This window comes from Daktulosphaira vitifoliae, unplaced genomic scaffold, assembly GCF_025091365.1.
Source record: "Daktulosphaira vitifoliae isolate Bord-2020 unplaced genomic scaffold, ASM2509136v1 Scaffold_1, whole genome shotgun sequence".
Lineage (NCBI taxonomy): Eukaryota > Metazoa > Arthropoda > Insecta > Hemiptera > Phylloxeridae > Daktulosphaira > Daktulosphaira vitifoliae.
Window position 1 is genome coordinate 83,080,666 of NW_026099572.1, and position 27,335 is coordinate 83,108,000.

General features: G+C 25.0%; 5 protein-coding genes across 18 annotated transcripts; 3 read left to right on the forward strand and 2 right to left on the reverse strand.

Moving 5' to 3' along the window:
- Positions 1-1,010: 1,010 nt before the first annotated feature.
- Positions 1,011-18,543, reverse strand: LOC126896715 (ankyrin repeat domain-containing protein 62-like). Of its 12 annotated transcripts, none has more exons than XM_050669720.1 (14): positions 17,849-18,543; positions 16,630-16,685; positions 16,134-16,307; positions 15,762-15,963; positions 14,368-15,697; positions 8,939-8,979; positions 8,742-8,860; positions 7,948-8,232; positions 7,825-7,893; positions 6,451-6,735; positions 6,251-6,374; positions 4,972-5,083; positions 2,697-2,851; positions 1,011-2,630 (listed from the first exon to the last, which is right to left on the reverse strand). In XM_050669720.1, the coding sequence occupies exons 1-14, from the start codon at positions 18,120-18,122 to the stop codon at positions 2,593-2,595; spliced, it is 3,264 nt and encodes a 1,087-aa protein (XP_050525677.1). In that variant the 5' UTR covers positions 18,123-18,543; the 3' UTR covers positions 1,011-2,592. The 12 variants fall into 12 exon arrangements, with proteins under 12 accessions (XP_050525677.1, XP_050525679.1, XP_050525676.1 ...); XM_050669722.1 differs by lacking the exon at positions 17,849-18,543 and adding an exon at positions 16,767-16,957; XM_050669721.1 differs by lacking the exon at positions 16,630-16,685 and having other exon boundaries at positions 1,012-2,630; positions 14,368-14,635; positions 14,717-15,697; positions 17,763-18,543.
- Positions 6,796-11,126, forward strand: LOC126896718 (uncharacterized). The gene is made up of 7 exons (XM_050669736.1): positions 6,796-6,910; positions 9,585-9,746; positions 10,016-10,141; positions 10,196-10,365; positions 10,464-10,741; positions 10,805-10,941; positions 11,028-11,126. Exons 1-7 carry the CDS (start codon positions 6,899-6,901, stop codon positions 11,115-11,117), a joined length of 975 nt encoding a protein of 324 aa, XP_050525693.1. The 5' UTR covers positions 6,796-6,898; the 3' UTR covers positions 11,118-11,126.
- Positions 18,544-18,599: 56 nt separating the features above from the next.
- LOC126896717 (TELO2-interacting protein 2-like) lies at positions 18,600-22,775 on the forward strand. Of its 2 annotated transcripts, none has more exons than XM_050669734.1 (8): positions 18,600-18,738; positions 19,885-20,025; positions 20,221-20,319; positions 21,239-21,745; positions 21,817-21,939; positions 22,001-22,168; positions 22,233-22,436; positions 22,512-22,775. In XM_050669734.1, the coding sequence occupies exons 4-8, from the start codon at positions 21,251-21,253 to the stop codon at positions 22,773-22,775; spliced, it is 1,254 nt and encodes a 417-aa protein (XP_050525691.1). In that variant the 5' UTR covers positions 18,600-18,738; positions 19,885-20,025; positions 20,221-20,319; positions 21,239-21,250. The 2 variants fall into 2 exon arrangements, with proteins under 2 accessions (XP_050525691.1, XP_050525692.1); XM_050669735.1 differs by lacking the exon at positions 18,600-18,738 and adding an exon at positions 18,800-18,852.
- Positions 20,327-21,091, forward strand: LOC126895920 (DNA repair protein XRCC2). The gene is made up of 2 exons (XM_050668258.1): positions 20,327-20,912; positions 21,060-21,091. Exons 1-2 carry the CDS (start codon positions 20,327-20,329, stop codon positions 21,089-21,091), a joined length of 618 nt encoding a protein of 205 aa, XP_050524215.1.
- On the reverse strand, positions 22,747-27,189 carry LOC126896716 (zinc finger CCCH-type with G patch domain-containing protein). 2 transcript variants are annotated; one of them, XM_050669732.1, is made up of 11 exons: positions 26,964-27,189; positions 26,345-26,515; positions 26,176-26,265; positions 25,215-25,313; positions 24,948-25,088; positions 24,747-24,889; positions 24,485-24,684; positions 24,177-24,316; positions 23,981-24,101; positions 23,336-23,488; positions 22,747-23,108 (listed from the first exon to the last, which is right to left on the reverse strand). In XM_050669732.1, the coding sequence occupies exons 1-11, from the start codon at positions 27,009-27,011 to the stop codon at positions 22,807-22,809; spliced, it is 1,608 nt and encodes a 535-aa protein (XP_050525689.1). In that variant the 5' UTR covers positions 27,012-27,189; the 3' UTR covers positions 22,747-22,806. The 2 variants fall into 2 exon arrangements, with proteins under 2 accessions (XP_050525689.1, XP_050525690.1); XM_050669733.1 differs by lacking the exon at positions 26,964-27,189 and having other exon boundaries at positions 26,172-26,265; positions 26,345-26,404.
- Positions 27,190-27,335: the final 146 nt, after the last annotated feature.

Here is a 27,335-nt window from a genome sequence, read left to right on the forward strand (position 1 = left end):
AAAAAAAAATTTCGGACTTTATTTTATCTTCACGGTGAAAATGGCTACCGAATGCTATTTTTGTGTGAAAATTTTCGATTTTGTATTTTACATTTTTAACTTTATTATGCTATAACTTTTTGAAAAATGTATGGATCAGTACAATTTTTTTATGAGAAGTAGTATTCATATACATCTTTCATTTGACATACTGTTTTTTTAAATCGGACCATTTCCCTATATACGAGGGGGGTTAAAATCTAAAAAATGCATGTAAAAAGTAGAACTTTTTCAACTTAAATTTTGAATGTGTTCCGGAAGGTTTGACACTTTTATATACATCTTAAATTAAAGCTAATGTAATATACTTTATTATGCAAAAAAAAATTTCGGACTTTATTTTATCTTCATGGTGAAAACAGACATCAAAGTTTATAAAAAAAATATGATTTTTGTAAAAAAATTATTTTTTATATTTTTATCTTTATAATGCTAATGAGAAGAATTAGAAGCTGTAAGAACAGTTATAGAAATTAATGTTGAAGGCAGAACCAAAAAAGAGATGGAGGGATGCTATTGAATGCGATATGAGGACAGCTGATGTGAGCGTAGATGATCTGGGAGATCGTGTCAAGTGGAAGTTTAGGATAAGGGTGGCCGTCTCCAAGTAGTTGGGATTAAGGCGAGGTAGAAGAAGAGTACAATTTGTACAAGTATTCACACTAATTTTGTTTTATTACAGTCAAATTTAAATGAACATTTAGCGTTTATAAATAACGAAACAAATTTAAAATGTTTAGGTTTATCAAAATTTACATTCTTGCTTAAATCAAAGATTAAAAACTAAATAAATTATTAGGAATTTGTTTATTTAGAAATTAAATGTAATTTTTACAGCTAATTATAAATATAAATTATCATACTAGTAGAATACTTTTTTAAATCATAAAATTATTTTATATTTTATTTATTAAATAAAATATATTATTTAGTCTAAAAGAATAAAAGTTGATATTCAAAAATTTTAAATTATAAAATTATTTTTTTTTTTTTAGTATTCCAATAAATATTTTATGAAGTATAAAAACACTAAATACTTCACTACAAAATTACCAAACTTGTACTTGAAAAATTAATTTTTACATTAAAATGTGGGTATTTAAAATATATGTACATCCCTTAAAATCCTCAAGAATTAAAGACTACATAAATTGCATTATTTAGATTTGTTAATAATTTTTTTTTTAGGTCAAATAAATATTTAAAAAAGTATTCCCACGGTATTCAGGAAAATATTCTGCTCAAGTATGTAAATTATTAATTCTTAATTATAAAAAATGAGCAAAAAAACAAAAATATGTTATTTGAACTATCATGAATAGAACAATATTTATGAGTAAAATAAAATTGGGCTGTATAGCAACAAGCTATTGTTAAAATTTAAAAATAAATTATAAGGTATTGATAACTGTTAATATTAATACGAAGTACAAGAGATTAATCAAAAACATTTGTAAAATTACTGAAAAATTTATTTAAAATAAAATTTAAACAAATAGTTTAAAATTGATTTAATTTATTCAACAAATTAGGATAATAGTATAGCAAAAAATATTACAGAAAATGCAAATTTATATTCATAGTTTCAATTAACTACACATTTAAAAATAATTAAATATGAGATAGAACTTAAATTTAAAACATTTATTATACAAAAGGTTTTTTTTTTATTATTATTAAATAAAAACAGCCAATTCATAATAACATAATAATAAATATAAATGTAACATAAAAAATCTAAAGTTGCACATAGACACTGTGCATTTGTGAGAACAGTACACTCAAGTAGTAAAATGCACATAAATAATATAATAAGAATATATGGTAACTAGGAATATTTTACAAAAACGTCTATTAGCTAAATAACTAATAGATGTTTTAAAATTATTAAAAAAATTTAAATGAACAATAGTATTCAACATAAAAAGTTATAAAGGGTAGACTATTTAGAATTACATTTTTAAAAGTCTTTTGTGTTTGTTTTTCTATTCTAAACCAAAAAGTGATGTGAAAAATTAAAAAAAAAACTTAATTCTAGATGTTTAAAAGAATACAAATATTCTATACTACTCATGAAATTTGATCAATCATAGATGTCATGTTAATTTCTACCACTATGCACAAACTGTTTCATAAATGTACAGTGTCCATACAGGTGTCCTAGCCTGTTTTAACAAATTCTATCACACAATATATATTTTGTTACTTTCTTTTTTTAATAATTTTCATAGTTTTGGAATATGTTAAAAAAAGAGTTTTTTTTATTAGAGACAAATAATAAAATATATGCTTTCAATGTAGTCCAAAACTGTAAAAATTATTTATAAAATAAAGTAATAAAATATATTCTATAAATCAAAAGTTATAAAATTTGTTAGAACAATTTGGGCTATTCTGTATATGCATATTATTTAAATTTAATACATTAAATTATAAATATTTAATGGGTAATGTACCAATCAATTTTAAAATTAATAATATAAAATTATATTGACACTAAGTAACAAACTATACATAAGCCCTCAAAAAAATTAACAAATTGAGTTTTACTGTTTATTTTTCCAAAAATATATGATCACTGTTTAGAACATCTGAAAAGATTATTCAATTTAAACAAACAACTAAAATAATTGATAATCTACATTACTGTAACAGACCATTGATTTTTTGTGCTATTGTGTTATCTAATTCAGTTCTGAGCTTTTGAACATTACATTGAACTCTTTTATCTGGACTGTCACTTTTCTCAAAAGTAGAATTAGGTTCTAGTGTTGAACATGATTGAGTGGGTATTTCTGAAAGATTTATGGGGCTAAAATAAAAAATTAAAAAAATTCATTAATGTTTTTACATATACAATTGTATCACTTATTGGAATAGGAGTTGCAAAATGCATCTTTTTTTATTAAATTTTTAAACATTTTTTAATTTAGGTATAATAGTTTCTTTTATAGTCTCAAAAAATTAATTTGTAATTAAATAGTATAACATTGTCTATTTTGGCTCTTCTATAAAATTTGTTTCTTCAAATTGTCACTATTCTTGATGATCGGTGATATATTTAGTAACAATAATTTTTATTAATCTAAAATAAAGATTACTAATAATATAAAACTAAAAAAAATTGAACCATTTATTTCAATTTTAAGTACTTCAATGTATTTATGCATTGTGTTCCAATTCTCATCTTTCAACATAAGAAGTGTACATTTTTTTATTTTTATTTTGGATTTCTCAAATGATTGATTAAATTATTTTAACAAATTATCAAATTCATATTTTATTTAGACCAAAATTACAACATAAGATTCTTGAGAGTAGCAATTGTTAGGGAACCCCTAAAAGTTTTAGGCTAAATCCTCATGAAAGGGGCCTTGTGTAGGGACATTATACCTGCTGCCCCTGTGCTTATTGTTGCAATGTGAAGGATTTTTAAATTTAAATGCATAGTTTTTAAATTTCAATTGTTTTATCTTAAGTCACTGATATTAACTAATTAAACAAATTGTACAATATAAATTAAAAGGAATAATAAGATATATTAATATACGAAGTGGCCCAGCATTCACTGACAGCTTAAATAATATTTGATCTAGTTAATATTTTTTACTGACTTTTTTAGCCTCAATTTGAAGCTTAGAAGGTATAAATTTTACTATGATGTGTTTTTTTAAAAAATTTTTTTGTATCTATTATTACTTTTTCTCATCTCTCAGTGAACCGATTTCTTTTAAAAATATGTCAAGAGATCACAAATTGTATTTAGTCTATTACATTACACTTAAAAATTGAAAAAATTTCTGTTATTCCTCGTAAATGGGGGAAATTTATAAAAAAATTACATATTTAAAAATTGCTAATTTTCGACTTTTTTAAAAATTTTTTTGCAAATTTGAAATTGGCGCAAAAATGCGTTTAAAAAAGTATATTTTGGTCTCTGATGAAAATTCCTTGTAGACCAGTAAATTTATTTATAAATAATAAACAATTTTTTTTTTTTACGTATTGCATCAAGACCTTCAACTTTTATATATGGTTTCCATAAAAGTAATAATTGCTTTATAATTTCACATTAAAATTACAATACTAAATTATTAAATATTAATTTCATACTATATTTAATTGCTATTATAAATATTTATATGTATATTACATTTATGAATCATAAAACTTGTAATAGGATATAAATAAAGAAATAGGAGATCATGTTGCTTTTGGAATAATCTACCAATTTTTTAAAATTAAATACTATCTACAGATTTACATTGATGTATTTTTTACGATAGTGATTTTAATCACTGTTAGATTAAATCTTTACTGGGTCCAACTATGTCACTATAATCCCTACTATGCCATGATTCCACTGTGCTGGGTTTTTTTTAAATAACAGTTATACATTAAGTCTATAATTATATCTCAATAATTTATACTTGTACATTTTATTAAAAAAATATTGATTATTTTTAAATTTTAAATAAAATGTAAAAAAAAATCCAGAATAGCTATTTTGTAGAATAGATTTTACTTAGTAGTAATAAATAGTCTCTATCATTTTAAAGTTTGTGATAATTTGAATTTTCATGTATTATTTTATTGAATTAAACATTGAAATACATGCTGAGACAAAGACAGAAGAAAAGTAAGATAAGTAGTTTTATCTTTTGAGAGAACAAATTATGATAAGAAATAGCAATTTTTAAATTTTTTTGGACATTTTTATAAAAATTTTTTAAATATAATCATAAAATTAATATTAATTACATTATTATTATAGCCATCAAGTATATTAACTATTAAAAAAAAAAAAAAAAATAGCAAAATATCAACTGGATCAAAAGTTATTTAAGTTGTCCGTGAATGCTGAGCTATCCTGCATATTAGAATTTATTTTAACAAAATTTTGTAGTAAAAATAACAAAAAAAATAACTTACACACTGTATGTTTTTTCAATTAAATTTCTCATTTGGCAATCCTGAGTCTTTTCAATTTCTTGTGATAATATCTCACATTTTTCTCTTAAGATTTGTTCCTCCATTTCTTTAGCTGTTATGAAATAATAATAATAAAGAATAGAAAAATATATTTTTTTTTACAATGATAATACAGAACAACAAATAATGTTTATAGATTTTAATTTTTATATGATTTCTAAATATATAAATAATGAAAGTTATAGAATTTTGACACTGATTCCAGATCTACCTTCAGATTTTCTCTAACACATCTAGTTTTTGATATAATTAATAATTACGCGATAATTATACCATAAAATTATCATAAAAAATTAAAAAAAATATAATTTTTTTAGAAAATTTTATAAGGATTTAAAAAATATTAATTTTGTGTATTTTGAGTGTACATAAAGTAAATAATTGCTGTTAAAACAAAAAAATATGAATATTTTTAAATTAGCAAAATTCCTGGTTAGGTTGGTTATAAAATTTTTCTATTTGTTAGTCAAAGTTTCATAATTATAAGTTGAATAAAAAAAAAGTGATACTCAAACTCAATTTCAAAGATTAAAAAAATTGGTTAAATTTGATGAAACAGCCTCAAATTCTGCACAACATATATTAAAAATCAGGAAATCATTTTTGAAAGTTAAAAAAAAAAAAAAATTTGTTTATATTTTTAAAGATAATTTTACGGTGTAAGTATTTCTTAATTACTAATTATAAATTATCTCATAGACTAGATGTAATAGAAAAAATCTGAAGTCAGAATAAGAATCTGTGTCTAAACTATATAGAAATCATATAAAAATTGTGAACAAGAAATTGGCTGTTGTCCTGTGTAATAAATAATGTCATTAATAAGATTAAATGTCTTTATCTTGTTACTAAATTGCTGTACCTTATACCTCCTCTAAAATACTAGTTATACAATACTATTAAATAATATTTTCAACCTATATTCAAGCTAAATAATTTAGCTTAATTATTAAGCTCTTTATAGTTGTATCCAACAGGGTACAAATTGGAAAAATAAATAATAATATTATGATATAACTATTTTTTGAGCCCTCCTAAAATTCAAATTATTACATTTTTACATTTGTAATAGTATTTTATCAGGAAAAATGATCAAAAAAAGTTCTTCAAAAATAAATTTTAGGTCCTCTATTTCTTCTAAATTTAAGGCACAGTACCAAGCAGTTAATGTCTATTGATAACTATGATATAATTTATTGAATAATAAATTCAGACTTACTTTTAAGAGTTGTTTGTAGTTTAGCAATTTCAAGTTGAAATTTTTGTCGTGTATTTTCAAATTCCTTTTTTAACTGAATTTCTATTTTTTCTCGTTGTAATTCAAGTTTTTCTTGTTGATTCATCTAGAAGTTAAAACAAAATAAAATAATTAAATCATTATCACACCAAATAGCCCATGCAAGTTTTACTTGAACACACCTGTTTAGATAAGAGTTTATTGAGATCTTGAAATTTATCAGCCAATTTTTTTTCAGATTCAATTTTCACTTTACTTATTTTTCTTTCTTGTTCTGTTTTTAATTTAAGGATTTCTTTTTTTGGTACATAGTCTATATTAATTTTTTGTTGCAACTGTTTCAATAATTCTAAAGATGGACCACATGATTGATGAATATTAACATCAACAGCTAATAATTTAACTTTTTGCTCGAGTTCTGTTCGTTTATCTTGTTCCATTTTAATAATTGCTTGTAATTTTTTAATCTATATTTGAATAATCAGATAAATTGTCATTAAACAAGATTAAGTATGTTGATTCTATTTTTAAGTATCAGACAAAATAAATCCAACAAAAAAATAAGAAATATTGATATGCTTTAATAAAATAGGGCTGTTTTTGATATTGATTTAACATTAAAGCAAAAAAATGTTAAAAAAAGTAAATATTAATTATTATTGTTACTTAAAAGAAGCAAAAAAACTATTCAAATAAAAAAATATAACTAAAATTAAATTTAATATATATATATATATATTGGTTTTTTATGACATTGCTGTCACAGTTACGGATTTTTTATTATCAATTATGACTATCAATAGATATACTTTCTGTATTGTTAGTTAGTGTATTTATTAACTCACAACAATATGCCTTACTACCATTGATAATAACAATGCTGTGTACTTGCTAATATCGATGTCATAAAAACCATTTAGCTACCTGTATTTGTAATACCTTATATATTATACATGAATATTAACTCAAAAATTTGAAACTTTAAATGTTTATGTCTAATAAACAAATTAAGTTTTATTAAAAATTCAAATGCCATTTATTATTGAATTAAAAACTCAAACATTTTATTAAATTAAAAATATGTGTTACCATTTAAAAAAACAAAGTTGACCCCCTTACAAGGCATAAGGGATGAACTTAAAAATGATTACATAGTTAATAATTCAAGAATAATGTGTAACTAAAGATAACTAAAAAAAAAAAATATTTAAATATATTCATTCTGTAAGTAATTGAGTGGGTTATACAATTTATAAAATGTTATAAATCTAAGTAAATTTATTTATTTCGATTTTTTTGCTGGTTTACTAGAGGATAAAATTAAAACAAATTTAAATAGGGTGAAGTGGTGTAATTGTAAATACATCTTTTTTGATAATTGCACAAGTTTTTATTTAAAACTTATATCTAATATGATAGTGACAATTACAAAGACCAGAACTTTACAATCTAAAGTAAAATCTGCTAAATATTCTAAGAGAAAAAATGTATTTTAAATTACCCTATTCATTTATATTTCTCTACTTCACCCTAATAAAGTTTATGTTAATAATTACAGATGAGAGTTCCGGATCAACTAAATCTTCATTTTGGTATTTGCTTCCATTGTCCAATTGCTCTATGAGCTAAAACAATGTTTTTAAAAAATGTAAAATTATATTAAAGTAAATACTAAATACCTCTGAGTTGATTTGCTTTAAGTATTGATTTTCAACAACTAAATTTTTATTTGACAATTCAAGTGATTCAATTTTATTTAATGCATCAGTGTATTTAATGTCCAACTCTTTTATTTGACTTTGTAGTCTCGTTGTGTTTTCATTTTGAAAAGACATTTCTTGTTCAAGGTTTCCTAGTTTATATTTAAGAAGTTCTGTTATTTCCTTATATCCAGCAGTTTCTTGTTGTAACTTATCTTTATCAATGGTGACTCGTTTCAAATAAGCTTTTAATGATTCAGTCCTCTAGAATCAATTTAATAAGTAATTGGATAAATAAACTATTTAACTGTTTTATTTTTTAATTCTATTTTATTTTAGGACATAATATTTTAGTTAACAATAATTAATGTTATAATACTTTTAGTAAAAATTAATTAATATATAGATACAATTAAATTTATTGTTTATCAAAAAATTAAAATATATGAATATTTTTGATAAATATGACTACTGAACAGCTTTAGGTTCCCTTATTGCAAAATCTATCACCATGACCATAAAATCTATGACCAGAGTTTAGTCCCAAATTCTGAGAGTCCTATTTTTGTTAGTTCCTGATATCTTGAATAATTCAAAATACTTTATATCTTATTTTTTCTAAAAACCCTTTATATTTATTTAAACACGACTTTCAAATTTAAAGTTATAATAACAAACTTTGACAAAAAGTTAATTAAGTAATTAGTAAATCAAGGTATACATTTGCACATGGGAGGAAATAGTAATTATTTATTTTTCATAAAATATAATACCTTCAAAGCATATCTAGTACGCTGGTGAGTTCCATAAATATCTTCATGACTAGTAGAAAAAGATATAATATTTTCTGAGTCAGAATTTTCCGATTCATTACTACTTTTAGTTGATTCACCTAAGATAAGAAATCTTATGAATAAAAAAATTGTTAATGTACTTAATAATTAAAAATTTGAATAATGTAATATATTACCACCTTGTTGAGGTTCAACCAAATCAATTTCTTCTTCAGACCTTAAAAGTTGAATAAAATACAATGTATCTTAGTAACATCAATATATAAATATAATACTAACACATCATATTAAATTTTTGTTTATTTTTCATAATACTAAAAATACATTTAACTTTTCCCATTTATTTATAAATAAACTAAAATAATTTTGTAATAATATAAATAATTTTGTGTCATATATAAAATTTCCATTTAATTTATAATTATAAAAGGATATAAGTTATGAACAAATTTACTAATAGATCTACTTGGCAAGAAACACTACTTTTTCAACAACACCTAAATAATGTGAGTATTAATATCAATGGTTGACACCAAAATAAATTCATCTGTCACACCACATGAGTAATCAATATAGACAAATAGAACTAAAAACAAAAATTTAACTAGATAAATAAGCACATTCAAGTTTTATGATATATAATGTAGATTTTCCGAAGTCATTAGTCATAAATTGTCCTATATATCTTAAAAAAATTTAAACAGTATTTGTTTTGTAGTTGCCCTAAAGATTGAAATAATTGGGCACTAAATCCAGTTACTAGTTAGCAATTAATACATTTTTCATATAATAGATTAATAATATTTTAATTTTTATAATTAGGTTGATAATGCTAAACCCAAAATTGATAATAAGGCACCTATACTGAATATTGGAGCTTACTACCAGATAGGAAAAATTGAACAAAATGCTATGCAACTAGCAAAAATAGAAGATGAGAATTTCAAATTAATTAGGAATATAAATATTTTAAATCGTACAAAGGTAATTACAAATAAATTATAAAACAATTTTTTGAAGAATACAAATATTTATAGACGTTATCATGATAATTTATACATCCAAAATATGATCAGAATGACTAAAACAATAAGTTTTTTAGTATCACTTATAATTACATTAATTATATTTATTAAGCTTCCAATATAAATAAATAATATTTTATAATAAAATCAATAAGTGAAGTTATACTTGAATGTTAGAGAGATTATATAAGATATACACATCAAATTAATAAATGCTTATTATTAAAGGGTAAAACTGATTGTTATAAACCAGTTTCAATGGATAATAAGACAAATAATTTTGAATCTATAATTTTAAGAAATCGTAAAATCTACAGGGATAACATAGAACTTTTATCTAAAATAGTTAATGCAGTAAGTTTAAAAAGATATTCTTGAATTTAAATATTTGATATAATTTCATCTTAGAAGTCTCAGATTAGTACTGATGAACTATTAAAGCATCAAAGAGAACACTCTAAAAGGTTAAAGTTTTTATCAAAATATTCAAAAAATTATGGAAAAAGTAAAATGAGAGAAATTGACCCTTTAATATCTAAGATAACAATACCAAAAGATATTCAGATAAAAAATTCAAGGTCATTGAACTTTAAAATGTGTATTATTTAATGCAACAATATATATATATATAATGATTATAAGTAAACAAAAATATTAAATTAGTAATTTTATCAAGGATTTTTATGGATATCCAAGATTTGTCAATTAACAAAATGATTGGTCGGATAAATATTATACTGTATGATAGTATTGTACCAATTACAGTTCAAAAATTTAAAAAATTATACTTTGAACATGCAAAATATAGTTACAATGTTACCCAGATATTTCGTATAGTACCAGATTTGTTTTGCTTAGGAGGCAATATTCAATTTTTAAATGGATTTGAAGGATTATCATTTCATGACAATAACTTTACTGATGAAAATTATGTTTTGAGTCATTGCCTACCTGGTATAAAAATTTGTCTATTTAAATTAATTGTTTATTCAAAATTAAATTTTACTTGGATGGTAGGAGTCTTATCAATGTATAATATTGAAGAAAATTTAAATAACTCTCAGTTTCTTATAACCTTCAAGCCTTTAAAGACATTAGATGGACATAATGTTGTTTTTGGAAGAATTACTAATGGATTACGTATCTTAAGAATGGTGAGATCAAACAATAATTTATTTATAAAACATTTTCAACTTTTAAGTAATTTTATTAATTTTTGTTATGGGAATATTTTTTTTAGATTGAAAATTTGGGATTACCTTCTGGTAAAACAAAACATAAAGTTATTATTAAGAGATGTGGAATTTTGAAAGATAATATGGAAAATTAAAAATCATTAAATTAAATTAAAATAATAAATTAGTTATAAATTTTCCCTGTGGTTAGGGGATAAGAATACTTCCACGCCCCATCTGCCAGTCGTAAGAGCCGACTAATGCGGTTGCGTCAGGTCGACAGCCGGTGTACAATTTTTATTGTCAAATAGTATGAGGTGTCCTGAATAAAACTTAAGCGAATTGTCCCATCTAGGATGTGCACGAGGGCAACTATTGAGAGGGAATAAAGTAATTAAAAACGGAGAAGGTCTAAGTAATGAAGTGTTTGATGCCAGCCGGACAACTTGTGCGGTAGCTGTTTCACCAGTCATGTATAGGTCTACCCTAAGCTTGTAGTGTCAACGTTGTAGGGACATCACCACTTAACTCTAGGCTGGACTCTTGTATAAGGGAGAAAGATAGATACAAAGTAAGAATAGGTACTTGGAATGTTGGAACATTAACTGGTAAATAATATACTCAGGTAAGTCTAGTACAAAAAATGGTGTAGGGATAATAATGGATGAGGAGATGAAAAGTAAAGTAGTAGAAGTAGCTAGAAAAAGTGACAGAATTATAGTCTTAAAATTTATATTCGAGGAAAAAGTCCTGAATGTAATATATACCTATGCACCAAAATTTGGATACGATGAAATAGACAAGGAAGTGTTTTGGTGAGAGATGGATGAGGTGATGCAAGGGGTACCTGGCAATGAGAATGCGGTAATAGGTGGAGATATGAATGAACATGTAGGTAATGAGACATGAGGATACGAAAGAGTACATAGACGGTATGGTTTTAATAGGAAAAATGAGGCTGAGAAAGAATCCAGGATTTTGCAGTATCGTATGAACTTTCTGTGGTTAATATTTATTTTAGAAAGAGGGAAGAATATTATATAACTTATAAGAATGGGAGGAATAGATCACATTTTATTTTATGTGGAAGAGAGAGAGAGCGTAAAGCGAGTAAAAGATTGTAAAGTTATATCAGGCGAAAGTGTTACTACACAACTTATGGTAATGAAGGTGTGGTGTACCGGGAAGAATATATACAAAAATAGAAGGAATACGTGGGAAAAATCAAAAATCCGGTGGTGGAAATTAAAAGGGGAAAATGAAAAAGAGTTTGTAAAGACAGTAAAAGAGAGGACGGTGTGGAATGTCGAAGGAGACATAAATGATGTGTGGAATAGATTTGCTAGTTGTGTAAAGAGTACTGCAAAGGAGATAATTGGTGAGAGTAGAAGTAGAATGCCAGGAAATAAGGAAACCTAGTGATGGGATGAGGACGTTCAAAAAATCATAGAAAGTAAGAAAAAACAATTCAAAGTATGGCAGAAGAGCAAAAGGAGAGAAGATTGGATAGAGTATAAACGCAAGTGCAAAGAAACCAAGTGTACAATAAGTTAGGCGAAGTTTAGTTATTATTGAGGTGGACATAATGCCCATGCACTCAAACCTGTAAGGCGAAGTTTAAGAAGTATGACGAGTTGTATGATAGGCTAGGAACTAAGGAAGACGAGAAATAAATCTATAGACTTGCAAAAGTAAGAGAGAAAAGGTCTAAAGATTATCATTATATAAGGTATATAAAAAGTGTTGATAATGAGGTAATCTTAAGTGATGATGATGTGAAAAAAAGGTGGAAAGAGTATTTTGAAAAATTACTGAATGAGGAGTACCCAAAAGAGACATTAGAGGATATCTCGTGGAATGAGGGACTGGTAGATTTATTTAGTGAGAAAGAGGTATGGGAGGCTGTGGCATCAATGAAAAAGAATAAAACAGTAGGATCAGATGAAGTGGCAGTAGAATTATGGAAAATATTAGGCGGTGAATGAAGGAACTTTTAAATAAAATCTTATTAGAAGGGAAAATTCCAAATGAATGGAGGAATAGTATTGTGGTGCCGATATTTAAAGGTAAAGGTGACATACAGGAGTGTGGAAATTATAGAGGCATTAAGCTTATGAGTCATAGTATGAAAAATTGGGAAAAGGTAATAGACAATAGAATAAGAAATGAGACATCGGTATCTAAAAATCAGTTTGGATTGATGCCTGGTAAGTCAACAATGGAGCCAGTATTTTGTGTGAGGCAACTAATAGAAAATTTTAGGAAAAAGAAGAAAAAGCTGTGTATGATATTTATAGATTTGGAGAAAGTGTCTGATAGAGTACCGATAGAGATTTTAAAGTGGTACATTAATATAATAGAAGATATGTATGATGGCACTTGTACCAGGGTAAAAAGCATAGGAGGAATAACAGAAGATTTTCGGGTAAGAGTAGAAGTGCACCAAGATTCTGCTTTAAGCCCTTACTTATTCTCTATAGTGCTGAATAAAATTACTAGAGAAATACAAGGAGAGGTGCCCTGGTGCATGTTGTTTGCTGTCGATATAGTGTTAATAGGAGAAAATAGGAAGGAAATAATCAAAGGCTAGAGGTGTGGAGATCAAATCTTGAAGAAAAGGGTTTAAGAATAAGTAGGCGAAAGACAGAGTATATAGAGTACGAGTTTGACGAAGCAGAAAACGAGGTAGGTGAAATGAGGAGATCAGTGATAATAGGTGAGGACGGGATTGAAACGGTGGAGAGTTTTAAGTATTTAGGGTCATTTGTGCAAAAGAGCTGTGGTATTGACGAGGATGTAAGACACAGGATTAAGTGCGGGTAGTTGAAGTGGAAAGAAGTGTCTGGCGTCTTATGTGATAAAAGAATTCCAATGAGGCAGAAAGGTAAATTCTACAAGACTGTAGTGAGGCCAACTATGATGTATGATTCAGAATGTTGGATGGTTGATAAGAAAGTAGAGCAGAGAATAAGGGTAGCAGAGATGAGAATGCTTAGATGAATGAGTAGAGTGACTAGAGAAGATAGGATAAGGAACGAGCATATAAGAGGGAGTATAGATGTAGCGTAAATCGTAGATAAGATGAGAGAAAATAGACTTAGATGGTTTGGTCATTTTATGAGGAGAGAAGAATAGGAAGCTGTAAGAACAGTTATAGAAATGAATGTTGAAGGAAGAAGAGGTAGAGGAAGACCAAAAAAGAGATGGAGGGATGCTATTGAATGCTATATGAGGACAGTTGATGTGAGTGTAGATGATGTAGGAGATCGTGTCTAGTGGAAGTTTAGGATAAGGGTGGCTGACCAAATAGTTATCCCAAGTAAACCTTAATCTCAAGTAGTTGAAATTAAGGCAAGGAAAAAGAAGAAGAAATTAATTATAAATTCATAATATAATATATCTTACCCACTGTTGTCAGATTTACTATTTTTTTTAATTACTGTATCTTGCTGTACAATTTTATCGCACTTTTTATGAGGACTATACCAGTAATGAAGACTTTCATCTTCAGAGGTCTCATTATCTTTAATATCTAAGTGTACTTCATCATGATTATCATCATGCACTTTAGGCATTCTCATTGATAATAGAAGACTTCGTTTGGAACGTAAACTATCATCACTTTGACTGTCAGAATCTTTCTGTAGATTATCAGAATCATCAATTTTTAACTCTAAACATAATGATTTTGAGCGCTCAAGTTCTTGTAAAATTTCAGGAGTTTCAATAGAAACATGTTCATTAAATGATTTACTTTTTCCAAATGATGAATGAGCAAAATTCATCTCCGGACTAAGTTGAAGCAAAGCTTTATCTACATCTGATGGTATAGTTAACTTAGCAGTCTCTAATGAAGTATTAGATTTATTTCTTACATGTTTAATACTATTAGGGAGAGTATTTTCTATAATATTTTCTGCTGAGTTTAAAACTATATCTTTATTTTTACTCATTAATGACGCTTCTGTAACTATACTGTAAAGTGTATTTACCTTTTTGCTAACACTTTTTAAGTCAATATTGGAACATGATTGGTTTGGATCAGTAGGTAGACTTTCATCACTTCCCCATTCCAATTCAGAATCATCAGGATTCGATGGGCAAACAAGTGGTTTAGGAATTTGACTATTATTTTCTTCAATTTCTACATCAACCTTATCATTAATTTCATCAGTCGGTTTAATACTAGCTTGAATAAAATCCCAGCTCCTAGATGGATCCATAGGTGGTGGCATTGTACACTGAGAAACTGATTCTTCATCTTTTAATGGCATAATATTATTAGTTATAACTTTTCCTTCAAAATCATTTTGTTCGTTTGAGATAATTTTTTTACTATCGGGTGTAACAAAATTATGAATTTCATTAATGGTCATACTATTATTTTCTACATCATTACTAGTTAAATATTTTTCTTTAATATCCATCAGTTCATTTAGTACACTTTTTTTACCTCCATGGTTAGTAAAAATATGAATCACATTATCGGTTACACTATTACTTTTTCCATCATTATGAGTTTCATTAATATTTTCCTTAGAAGTTGATTTTTCGTTACAAAAATTGTCATTTATCTTTTGTTCCTCTTTGACTGACAATTTTTCAACTTGATCTGAATCATCCAAAACATTTTCTTTTGACCTAGTTCTAGCCATAATACTCATTTTTTGCATTGAAAGCTGCTTCACAACTTTAGAGTGTCCTGCTTTAGAAGCATAATCTTTGGCTGTAAGCCCTAATAATAAAATACATTTTATAATACTAATTCATTTTTAGAATATTCAAAAATTATAAATTACCATTTATATCATATGATTCAAGATGACTTCCTTTTTCTAGTAATAAATCAATTATAGACATATTACCAAGCTTAGCAACTAACATCAAAGGAGTCTGTCCTTGTTTGTCTATTATGTTTACAAAAGCTCCATTGTCAATTATAAATTCTATTAAATTACGTTTCTCTGTAGAACAGGCTACATGTAAAACTGACTCTCCTGCCTGTTATAAAAATGTATAAATTATCAATGAACATTTAATTTGAAGTAACGTAAAATATTAAATGCAGTTACATAAATCCTCTAACTTATTTTACAATTTAAATGATAATTTCATTGTTTATTGCTAGTAGTTTTATTAATAAATATTACTGTGCATCTAATTATACTTACAGCATTTTGTGCATTTATACTGATTCCTTTTTTAAGAAGCATAGATATCATAGTAAATGATCCTTGTTTAGTAGCTAAATGTAAAGCAGTATTTTTATTAGTGTCTGTGCAAGTTACATCAGCACCTCTTTCCAAAATTAGTTGCACACATTCTTTTTGCCCACATTCTACAGCCTATAAAGATGCAAGTGCAAAATTTNCTTTTTGCCCACATTCTACAGCCTATAAAGATGTAAGTGCAAAATTTGTACTTGTAAAATAATAAAGGAAATAAAATTTTTTTAAGAATTCACATAAAGTATATTATCTCTTAGTGTTAAAAAAAAAAATTGAATAAATATTAAGAATGGAAAAAAAATAAGTTTTTTAATTGATTGATATTAGTTTAATTAATGTTATAAAAATAATATTATTGATCAAAATGGTAAATAATTTTTATTCAAATGTTTAAATAGCATTAAATATTAATACAATGTTTTTCATTGAATTCACATACCATGACCAGGAATTTTGTCCCAGAAGAATATATAAAAAAAATTGTTCTGACATCATCTAAAAAATTATTATAACAGAATTTTTTTTGATACCTATACAATGTGGTTTTTTATATTAACAAGTATAAGTAATACATACTTATTAATATGAGGTGTATGGATATTTTTCTCATACCTTTCATAGTAATGCCACTGATATGAACACAATAAGGGACCAATTTAGATAATGTCTTAATTTATTATTAATTTTAGAAGACATTTTTTTTTTATTTGAATGAATGCTTAAAAATTATTTATGAAGTCTAATAATATTTTTCAAAAATTATTAGATAAATAGTGACAAGTATTGTAGTTAATGTAGACATTTATCAAATTAATTTTTTAATTACTGTCAAAATTATTTTTATTCAATACTACATAATTTGAACTTAAAACATGTTAAAAATTAATTAACACATAAAAATAAAGCTTATCTAAACTAAATTAGTAGGGTAAAAACAAAAGCATAAGCAATTAAAAGTAATTAGGTTAATATAGTGTGTGTTATAATAAATATTCTTTGATAAAGCAAAATGTATTGAATAAAATAAAGCTTAAAACAATAATAATAAAAATAAATACTTATCATCTCTGAATTTGGTTTTATACTTTATAAAATACATGCATAAAAAATTCTATATTTACTATATTATACAAAATGTTCAACATATAGATATTAGAAATGCTTCATTAAACATGTAATAATGCTAAAAAAATAACTATAAATTTAAATACAATAATATAAAATATAATAAAAATAATTTTTATTTTTTCACGGAACTTAATTAGTACAAAAAATATAAAATTATGGTTTTGACATGTGTTTTATCTTTTACCAATCTAAAATAAAATATTTAATGTTTACGTATTTATAATTTTTTAATAAATAAATAAATATTTATTAATAACTTAATTTTTTTACTATAAATACCTATAAATAAAATTTTTTAATATTTTATGCCCACGTTTTTATTATAATTTAAACTAATATTAATTAATTGATGTTCTACAGTAAACCATTTATTACAAAAAAATAATAAAATAGCTAAATTTTTTCCAACTAACTAATTCAAAAATGTTAATTCCAAAAAGATACCTTTAAGAATGGTGTATACCCATCACAATCAATACATTCTAAGTTAGCGTTATGGTTCAACAGCACCCAAGCAATATTATAATAACCTTTTGCCATGGCTAAGTGAAGTGGTGTTCGACCAAAACTATCAGTACTACTTATATCTGCTGCTTTTTTAAGTACTAAAGTTTTCACTTTATCCAAGCTTCCATGCCAAGCAGCTTTGTGTAACCTACTCATTTTGTCTTCAACGTCTGAATCGATTTTATAGCAGTATTTAGAACTTTCTAATTCATCGTCAAGCTCATCACCTGAAGGTGTATTGGCACCACTTTTGTCTTCTCTCTTCCCCCCTTTAACTAATTTCAACATTTTTTTCATTTTGTATTCTTGTTCTAGCTACTTCAGTGCATTAAAAAAATATTGCATTAACAACTCAATAGTTTCAGTGTTTCAAATCCTTGTTTATAAAAGAAATAATTAAAAGAGCTGAAGAAAAATCAATAATACCACCTTCTGGGTTTAATCTGAATAATTAGAAATATTTTTTCAATTATAAAAATTAGGTTTTATAAATATTATATCTGTGCATTGAATTAGTGAATTTTCTTAAACACTACAGTGAAATTGCTAGGGATAGTGCAAGATTATTTAATGTAAAAATATATTACACACTGATATATTCAGTTATCTATAGAACACGAACCCCAAACTCAGCTTCACTTGCGCAAGAGTAAATGAGGTTGTCATCTCCCCAGTCCACTCAAAAAAAATTTTTAGCAGAGTACTATCACCAGATAGTAGAGATAATGTGACATTTATGGATGGCGGGTTTCTTAATTAAATAGATAGTGCCTATTCCGCGATAACATTAAGGTAGATAAACCCATCTTGCCGAACGCTACAAAAAATGAAATAATCAAGATGAAATTAATGATTAAGTCATATTGATTAACTCATATAAATAATCAATTTTAAAATTTAATGAACGTCTGCGGTGAGATAAATATTACGTTTATTTAATTATTTATCTTCTATATTTTTTAATAATTCATTGATAATTTACCTCTTACAAAAATAGAATTAACCAAACAAAATTAAAAAACACAAAGTAAATATTATTGTTTGTAGATCTTACAGTTGTAGTTCATATTTAATACCATTAATATATATATAAATTTCATTATTTCTAAATTTCAACTTAGGAATGAGATTAATAATGTATAATTTTTTTTAATTTAATAATTCATTCAAAAAATTATTCCGATTTTACTATTTTGTGATTTTATCATTAATACCAAATTTGTGGTGCTATATTTTCTTTATCAGATGCTTACTCACTTTGTTGAATATTGTTGTATCAAGTCTCAATCGGTTTTCATGATGAAAATTATCATTAAATCGAAGTTTTAGATGAAATAATGAGTAATAAAGTTTTAAATTTGAAACAGGTAAAATAGACAATTTTTCATACTAATTTATTGTTAAAATTCTCTTAACTTTCTAAGATGTATATTTGCATACTTAAAAATAAATTTAATGTGTTATTAGTGTTATAAAAAATTACTCTGTGCTGGCTCTAGGTTTTGTAGGGCTCATAACAAATCATAATTGCAGGGTTCCTGTGCCAGAAAGGAGTTTGAATGGAATAGGATCTCCCAGTAAAAATTATTACTTGATAAAGATAATCACTTTTTTCCTTTGGTAGGAGTAATAAAAAATTTTCTTATGTATATCCCCTTGAAAAACAACTAACTAGGATACTACTATGTTACTTTTCTTAAAATGTGGGAGCCTGGCTCATGCCTTGCTCATGACGACTTCGCGTCAGCACTGAGGGGGCTGAATCCTTTACCAACAAAATTAATCAAGCTCATAAAAAACATCTTTCTTTGAGGAAATAATTATATCTCGTCCCCCCTGAAAAATGGCTGATTTCTAATACTAGAAATACTTATATAAACATATAGTGTTCTTAATGTAAAAAAAATGTATTTAAGATGATCAAATTGTAAATTGTATACTTTTATAAATTCTAATGATTTTACTGTTACATTATTATTAATATTAACTCCTCAAATTGATTTCAAAATTGTATATTTCACACTTTATATTTAATAGTATTATTTATACTGTGTTTTAGTTTATATTACGCCAAAAAACTTTGAAATTGTATAGAGAATTTTTAAGAGAAATCAAAAAAATTCCATTAGAAAATGATAGAACTCAATATATTTTTTGGGTGAAAAGTGATTTCAAAAAGTACAAACTTGAAACTGATGAGGTGAAGTAATAAAAAATTTAAGAATTGTTTTACTTTTCATATATTTTTATTAAACTTAATTTTTACTGGTATACAGCTTTTTTTATTGAAAAATAACAAGTATATTTTTTCAACAATTTAGCTTACAATTAATATTTAACTTAAAGTTTTATATAGTTAAACTATAAAAATTAAAATGTCTTTTTCTCTTTTTAGTATTCTATAAAAAAACTGCAAAATTACGGTGAAAAGTCATTAAAGGATCTTAAGCTGAATCTGGCACTAAGTAGTACCAAAAATTAATAAATGATATAGGTAAAATATGGCCTTTAAATATAATGCCGAATCAGGATTACAATTAATAGCACGACTTAAATCTAGACCTGTGATTTTAAATTTAAGTCCTTTACTACCAAATAACCTAACTAATGAAATCATAGAAATATCTGGAAATACATCTACAGGAAAAACTTTATTTTTAACTGAATGTGTGGCCAAGTGTATTATTCCTCAAAACTATAATGGTATAGATGCTGGTGTTATTTACATTGATCTGGATGGACAGTTTAATATTTCTAAACTTGTTGATATTATCAATCGTATAATAAAAGATGCAAACTCAGAACTTTTGAATGCTTGTTTAGAAAAACTAACTGTCATTAATTCATGTGATAGTTCAACTCTTTATGTGACTTTACAAAGGTTAAAAATATTTTTAACTGAGCACAGCTCTGTTGGTTTAATAATTTTAGATAGTGTATCTGCTAATTATTGGCAAGATTCAATATCTGGCGGTGAAAAGTATATGGATAAATATACAGAGAAAATGATTTCCACTCTAAAATTATGTGTTCAAGATTTTAAAATACCTATAATATTTACTAAACATGGTTACTTCCATTCAAAACGTAATGAAGTTTCTTCAAGTCTTATTAGTCGAAAAATTCTATTTGAAAAATTTAGTCAAAGATATCATGCTTCTGTTTATGTTACTAAAAATAATATAAATACTTTTTTTATATTTAATGTTAAAAATGATGGTATCCATGATTTAGTTCAAGTTAATTCTCATGAAGTCCAAAATTAGTATATACTAATAAAACATTGTTTTGATTATAACTATTTTAAAATAAATTTTAATTTATAAATAAAAAGTTTTATTTGTTTATTAGAATTAATATTCCATTTTTTAATTAAAAATAGCCATAAATTTATTATTACTTTTTTAATTTAGGAAAGTTACAATATGGCACAAATGATAAGTGGTAAAAAAAATTTATTGAATTTAAATCAATTAATAAATGATATAATTTCTGGATGTGCACCTGAAGTTCCCTTTGATGAATATAAATTAGATGATCGTAATACAAAATTAAAGGAACATGTAGTAATTGCTCAATTCACCCTGAGTAATTTAAATTCTCAATTAAAATTTCTTCTCAAAAATAAATCACAATTGTCAGGATATACTTATGAATTAATAAGCTCTTGCTTTCATCTGTGTGGTGAACATAGTCAATCAAATTTTATTTGGAGTAATACTGAATGTTATTCAAAAGCAAATTTATGTTTAAAACAACTATGTAGTTTATTTGAAGCTAGTAGACTAGATGATTTATTTAATATGATTGACATATCAAAGGTACTGTTTAGTTTATGTTCAAAAAAATTAGATAAAGAAAACTGGAAGAAAAATCCTGCAGCTGTCGAGTGTTTCATGTGGATTTTAAAATGTTTAAAAGTAATTTTTTTTATTTAAGAATGTAAAATTATCTGTGAATTTCCTTTTATATTTGTATAATATTATTTTAGATGCCACAGTTAAATTCTTTACTATATATACTTATGCCATTACCTTTAAAAATGTTTGACGATTACAATGATTCAAACATAAATATTGCATTAGATGCATTTGAACATATAATTGAAAATACTGTTAGTATTCTGTTCACTTTTTTTAAAGCTCAAGTATATACAAAGTTTTTTCTTTGTTTAGCCTTCTGCAGAATTATCCATGAGTGGTCATGATAAAGTACTTATTAAATCATTTGAATCTAGATTGCTCTCTTCTGAATATCATATGATACCACATGTACTTAAGTGTTTACTATTTTTAATATCGAAATTGCAATTGAAGCATGTAACTGGAAAAAACGATTTGGAGGTACAGTTTTTTTTAAATAATTTAGAAATTATTAAGTAAAAAAGTATTGAATTTTAATATTTAGTGGAATAAATTCGATGATATTTTAAGTATACTACTCCCAAGAATGGAACTTGAAACAAAAAGTGAACCAATAGAAAAGTATGCAACTATTTTTCCTTTATTAATCGAGTCAATTGGATTTTCTGGAATTCGATGGTCTCAACGTTTAATACCATTATTTGCTGAGTACATTACATACAATCACTCAAAATTAAAAACTGTGCAAGTAAATATAAACACTGTTATTATTTATTTTTATTAGAAACTAAGTAATAATATAATTATCATATATTGAATTTAGACTATAAAAATATTTATACTTCAAACTTGGCCAAGAAAAAATTCTGATTGGAAGGATTTATTATCAATATTAATCAAAGCGCTCTATGATGAAGACAAATGCAACTTGCCTCCAAATGAGGATAATGTGACAGCTATTGTAGACTGTATAAGATTATTAAAATCTGCTGTACCAGAAGAAACTCAGAACATTTTATATGAATTAAAAAATGTTCAGGAACTTCAAACAAAGAAAATTTTTTTAGAAGCATTAAATACTATTTAATAATTAAATATACACAATCTAATTATTATGTTTAAAAAGTGGTCATTTTTTTATGAGTTTCCCTATGTTTGTGTTCCTTTTTAATAGACTTTTCTTCAGCTTGTAATTTTTTTAAATTACTATTTGCTTCATTTAATTTTTGGTTGACCATGTTTCGTTGAGTTGAATCTAGACTGCTATTCTTTAATTTATAATTTAACTCATTAATAACTAATTGTTGCCGTTTAATATCTTCTTCAATTTTTAAACTGCGTACATTTAAATCATGGGTAGTTGATAGCTTAATTTTTTTCTCATCAACAACTTGTAAATCTTTGCTAATTTTTTGATTATCTGAAAATAGAGTAGTTGATCCTTAGTAATAGGGGCACAACCAAAAATTATTAAAGGAGTGTTTATGATTATTTTATTGTTAACAAGAATTGGTAACTAATATGAACTAGACGAGAAAAAAAAGCATAAAATAACTATAATTCATTAGTTAAAATAAAAAAATAATTCATATATAACTTAAATGATATTTGAAATGTGAAATATACACATCTATAACAAATACTTACTCAATCTACTATTGAGGAATGTAAATATATCTTGTGGCTTATGAGAAGCTTTTTCATAAGATTTTTTCATACAACGCTCAATATTCATTTGTTTTTTACGCTTTTTCTGAAGATCTCTAACCTTGGACGAATTTTTGGCCACCATACAATGATCTGAATAAAAATTATAAACGACAATTAAATTGTAAATTATCTAGATAAGGGTCAGCAACTTTTTGACATACACTGACAATATTTTTATTAATTTTTTCACCTAGGGCCACAAAAAAAATTCCATTAAAATATAATATTAGCATATATACTGACATAATATTTCAAATTAAATTACATTATTTGACTGTAATTTAAATTATAAAAACAATAATTTAATTTTTTGAATAAAAAAAGGGAATTTATGAATTAAAAAAACATAATAACACATTTAATGCATTTAATGCATTTTATAAGTATAAAAGCCACATATAAATAAAATGAAATATATTCTACATGTTGGTACTATTGAGAAGAACACAGAAATATATTTCGGGGACTGTGGGTTGCTGGATAAACTGATTTAAATCATTAATACAGTTTTCACAAAAATATTGTAAGTCAATTCTATTGTGATTAATATACACTAATATTATTTTGTTGTAATTCTTATACCCAATGATTTTCCTTTTGGTAGAACAATAGCTTCTACCGGTTCAATTCGACCTTCACCGTTTTTCCCCAAACCAGCTCCCATAATGTAGCCCATCTTAGTCATCAATTTTGATCCTATGCCCTAATAACATAATATTTAAATTAAAGATAAATTTTATACATTAATTTGAAATTATCCAACTACAATTCAAAATACTTTGGTATGTTTTTCCCAACTTCCCAGTGCTTCAATAGGTTGAGAGCTAAGTAATACATTATTTACAATAGCTGAATCACGCATTTTAATATTGCTTCCATCATCACTATCTGAAGAGCTTTCATGTATGTCACCATCATCTGAAAATTGTTATGAGATTAATTACCCTACTTTCATTTGAATGATGGAAAATAATCATCAATTATATAAAAATTAATATTGAGTTAATACGTCTTAGCAATTTAGTTTAAATTTTTTAAAAATATAAAATAGTTGTAATTTTTAAAAATTATAAATATACTATATACCAGTTCCTTCTAATGGATATATATTTTGCATTGACACTTCTGTTTCTCCAAAACTTTTAGTTTCATACCGAACAACACAAATACCATCATTAGTAGATGTGCTGTGTACTAGATCTAAAATAATAGCTCTAGCCCAAATTCCTTCAGAAGTTTTAGCCAATACTAAGCTACCTTTTTTTAACTTTTCAAAATTTGGCTCTCTAAAAATAATATTTTATATAAAATATAAGATTTAAATAATAACTTAAATTTTAACTAATACTTGAATTCTGTAAGACTTGAAAGTGGTACTTTGGTACCATGAGAAAAATAACATTGTTCTTTAGAATATTTACATTCACCATTTAAAAAAAACTGACAAGGTAACATCTGATTACATGTAGGATTTGTATAAAGTACAGTAACCTGGAAGTTGTTATAAGGGAGTATAAGTATTAAATGATAAAATAAATTAAAATCTAACCATTATGTTATCTAATGATTGTGAATTTGTTGTATCAATTATTTGAACCGACATGACAAGTGCATTATGATAGCTCTTACTTCCATAACCATTATCAAATGGTGCTTGACACTTGGAACCTCGTAAATTTTCTAATTCATTCTATAAAAAAATGATCAAATTATACAAATAAAAAATTTCAATATATTCTATCAGCGAGTATAAAATCTAAAAAAATGTTTTTATTAATAAAAAAAAGAGTAATTATTTTCGATATAAAATTTTTACTTCGATTCCTGTAGATTCATCAATTTTATTTTCTATAATGGTACATTCATTTGAATCATCTGATTTAAGTTCAAAAACAGTATTCTGATTATTTTTTACCTATTTAATCAATAAAAAAACATATTAATAAATAATAGTACAACTAATTAAAAAATAATACACTTTCTTTTTTTTTTGTAAAATATTGAAAAAATGTTTGCAGTTATTTAGTTGATGAAAAATGTTTTTTTATTAAAAAAGTTAAATTGTTCATAAGAAGCAAAAATATGTTTTTACCCTAATATAATAATATATATGATCATTATATTCAAACATTTCAATATTAAAAAAATACTCGTAACTTATTAGATAAACATTATTTTTTTAGAAAGTTTATTCTTTTAAATGGCTACATACATATTAACTATCTTATAAAATAGGAAATAATCTAATTTAGAAAATGACTGATTGATAACAACTTTTGGACCAGTATTTCAGAAGTTATTAACAAATTAAATTAATGGTAGTGAGAAATAAATGCTGCTATTTTTATCATTAGGTATGAAAATGAATATAACATTCAAAGTACTGGTCCAGAAGTTATTCTAGACCAGTCATTTTATTAACTAGATCATTTTTTATTTTATAAGCTAGTTATATCCATTTAAAAAAATTAAGTTGACACCACATTAAGTTACAAAGGATGATTCTAAAAAGTAATTATTAGCTGATAAATCAAGATAAATTGATTGATTTATAATAAACCGATCACTCTGTATACATAAGCTTTAGAATTCTTCATGTTAACAAAATACTGATTTAATAGGTTTATATTCTTTCTAAATCTGTAATAACAAAATTATAATCTTCTTTAAAATGAGTTTTTTTAAGGCTTTTATGAACTCAAAACAGTTTGTTATAAAATCATAAATTTTTAATTTATACTTCAATATAATTACTTATTAACTAGTTAATTACATACGCTTTCTTCATTAGAATTATTTATAATCTCGCATGAAGATGTCTCCTCATCACAGCTGTTAATGTTGTTATATGATTCATCAATTTCTGCCTAAAAATTTTAATATATTGTGTTCATGAAAATTCTAAACTATAGTGTAAACATAAAAATTGAAATAAAATAAATAAACCTTGAATAAAGCGTACTCTTCATCTAAAACATCATCATTCTTAGTTTGACTAGAAGTACTATTTTCACTTGTTAATTCTATTAACTCATTTAAGCTATTTTTTAATGATAACAATTCATTTAACTGATCTCTACATTTTGATTGTTTTATTGCATTTTCTACCTGTGTCAGCTGAAAATATTAATAATTTAAATCAAATCATATCAAGAAAAATATATTATTACAGCTAGATCTCATAAATTAAAAATAGACAGATGCTAATAACAATTATTTTTATTTTTATTTTAACTAATTTTTTATTACTAATTACTAAGGTCCTTGACTTTATGTATTTTAAAAATTTATTTTAGTGAACACAAGTATATCAATTAAGTATTATTAATAGATATTAATTTTTGTTTTTCTTAATCCTAATCAATGTATATTTTATTTGAATTTTAGTTTTGGCGGTGTTGGGGTACACCCCTCATTAAATTAAAAGTATTCCTGTGGTACTGCATATACTTATGATAAATTTTCAAGGAGTTCACTCTCTTGGAAGTGTTCCGAACAAATTTTATAAATGCATAAATTTCCATATTCTACTAATTACTATTAAGAAAAATACAAATAAAATTACTTGATCTTGATAATTCATTAATGACTCTTCAATACTGTTGTCTGACATCCTATTTATATTTTACATTATAAAGCGTAAAGCAAATTTTAACATAAATTTATTATTTATTTTTATGAAAACATCCAAGAACTTCGTTTTTATAACTGAAGTAATATATTTATCCAAAAATACTAATTTAATACTACTTACAAATATTAATAACAATAAAACAGTTTTATAAAAATCATTATAATGGAATGCCTTATCTTAATATGATAATGATATCATATTATGATAGTATCACCCAAAATTGATTCATTACTAATGAATTACGAATCATAATATTTTCGTAGAATATCACAAAATGTAAGCGATTATCTAAACTTAATCATC

What these genes read in the sequence shown, in the direction of transcription:
- LOC126896718 (XM_050669736.1), top strand. An exon ending in TATCTAAAATAGTTAATGCA is followed by an intron (nt 10,142 to 10,195) that starts GTAAGTTTAAAA and finishes ATTTCATCTTAG; the next exon opens with AAGTCTCAGATTAGTACTGA. An exon ending in ATTCAGATAAAAAATTCAAG is followed by an intron (nt 10,366 to 10,463) that starts GTCATTGAACTT and finishes AATTTTATCAAG; the next exon opens with GATTTTTATGGATATCCAAG.
- LOC126896715 (XM_050669718.1), bottom strand. Translation starts at nt 18,122, where the DNA reads ATGAAAAAAATGTTGAAATTAGTTAAAGGGGGGAAGAGAGAAGACAAA. An exon ending in GTATAAATGCACAAAATGCT is followed by an intron (nt 15,964 to 16,133) that starts GTAAGTATAATT and finishes TTTTTATAACAG; the next exon opens with GCAGGAGAGTCAGTTTTACA. An exon ending in TGAATCATATGATATAAATG is followed by an intron (nt 15,698 to 15,761) that starts GTAATTTATAAT and finishes TTTTATTATTAG; the next exon opens with GGCTTACAGCCAAAGATTAT.
- LOC126895920 (XM_050668258.1), top strand. Translation starts at nt 20,327, where the DNA reads ATGGCCTTTAAATATAATGCCGAATCAGGATTACAATTAATAGCACGA. An exon ending in TGGTTACTTCCATTCAAAAC is followed by an intron (nt 20,913 to 21,059) that starts GTAATGAAGTTT and finishes TCCATGATTTAG; the next exon opens with TTCAAGTTAATTCTCATGAA.
- LOC126896717 (XM_050669734.1), top strand. Translation starts at nt 21,251, where the DNA reads ATGGCACAAATGATAAGTGGTAAAAAAAATTTATTGAATTTAAATCAA. An exon ending in GGATTTTAAAATGTTTAAAA is followed by an intron (nt 21,746 to 21,816) that starts GTAATTTTTTTT and finishes ATATTATTTTAG; the next exon opens with ATGCCACAGTTAAATTCTTT. An exon ending in CTGGAAAAAACGATTTGGAG is followed by an intron (nt 22,169 to 22,232) that starts GTACAGTTTTTT and finishes TTTAATATTTAG; the next exon opens with TGGAATAAATTCGATGATAT.
- LOC126896716 (XM_050669732.1), bottom strand. Translation starts at nt 27,011, where the DNA reads ATGTCAGACAACAGTATTGAAGAGTCATTAATGAATTATCAAGATCAA. An exon ending in AAGAGTACGCTTTATTCAAG is followed by an intron (nt 26,266 to 26,344) that starts GTTTATTTATTT and finishes TAAAATTTTTAG; the next exon opens with GCAGAAATTGATGAATCATA. An exon ending in ATATCCATTAGAAGGAACTG is followed by an intron (nt 24,317 to 24,484) that starts GTATATAGTATA and finishes AACAATTTTCAG; the next exon opens with ATGATGGTGACATACATGAA.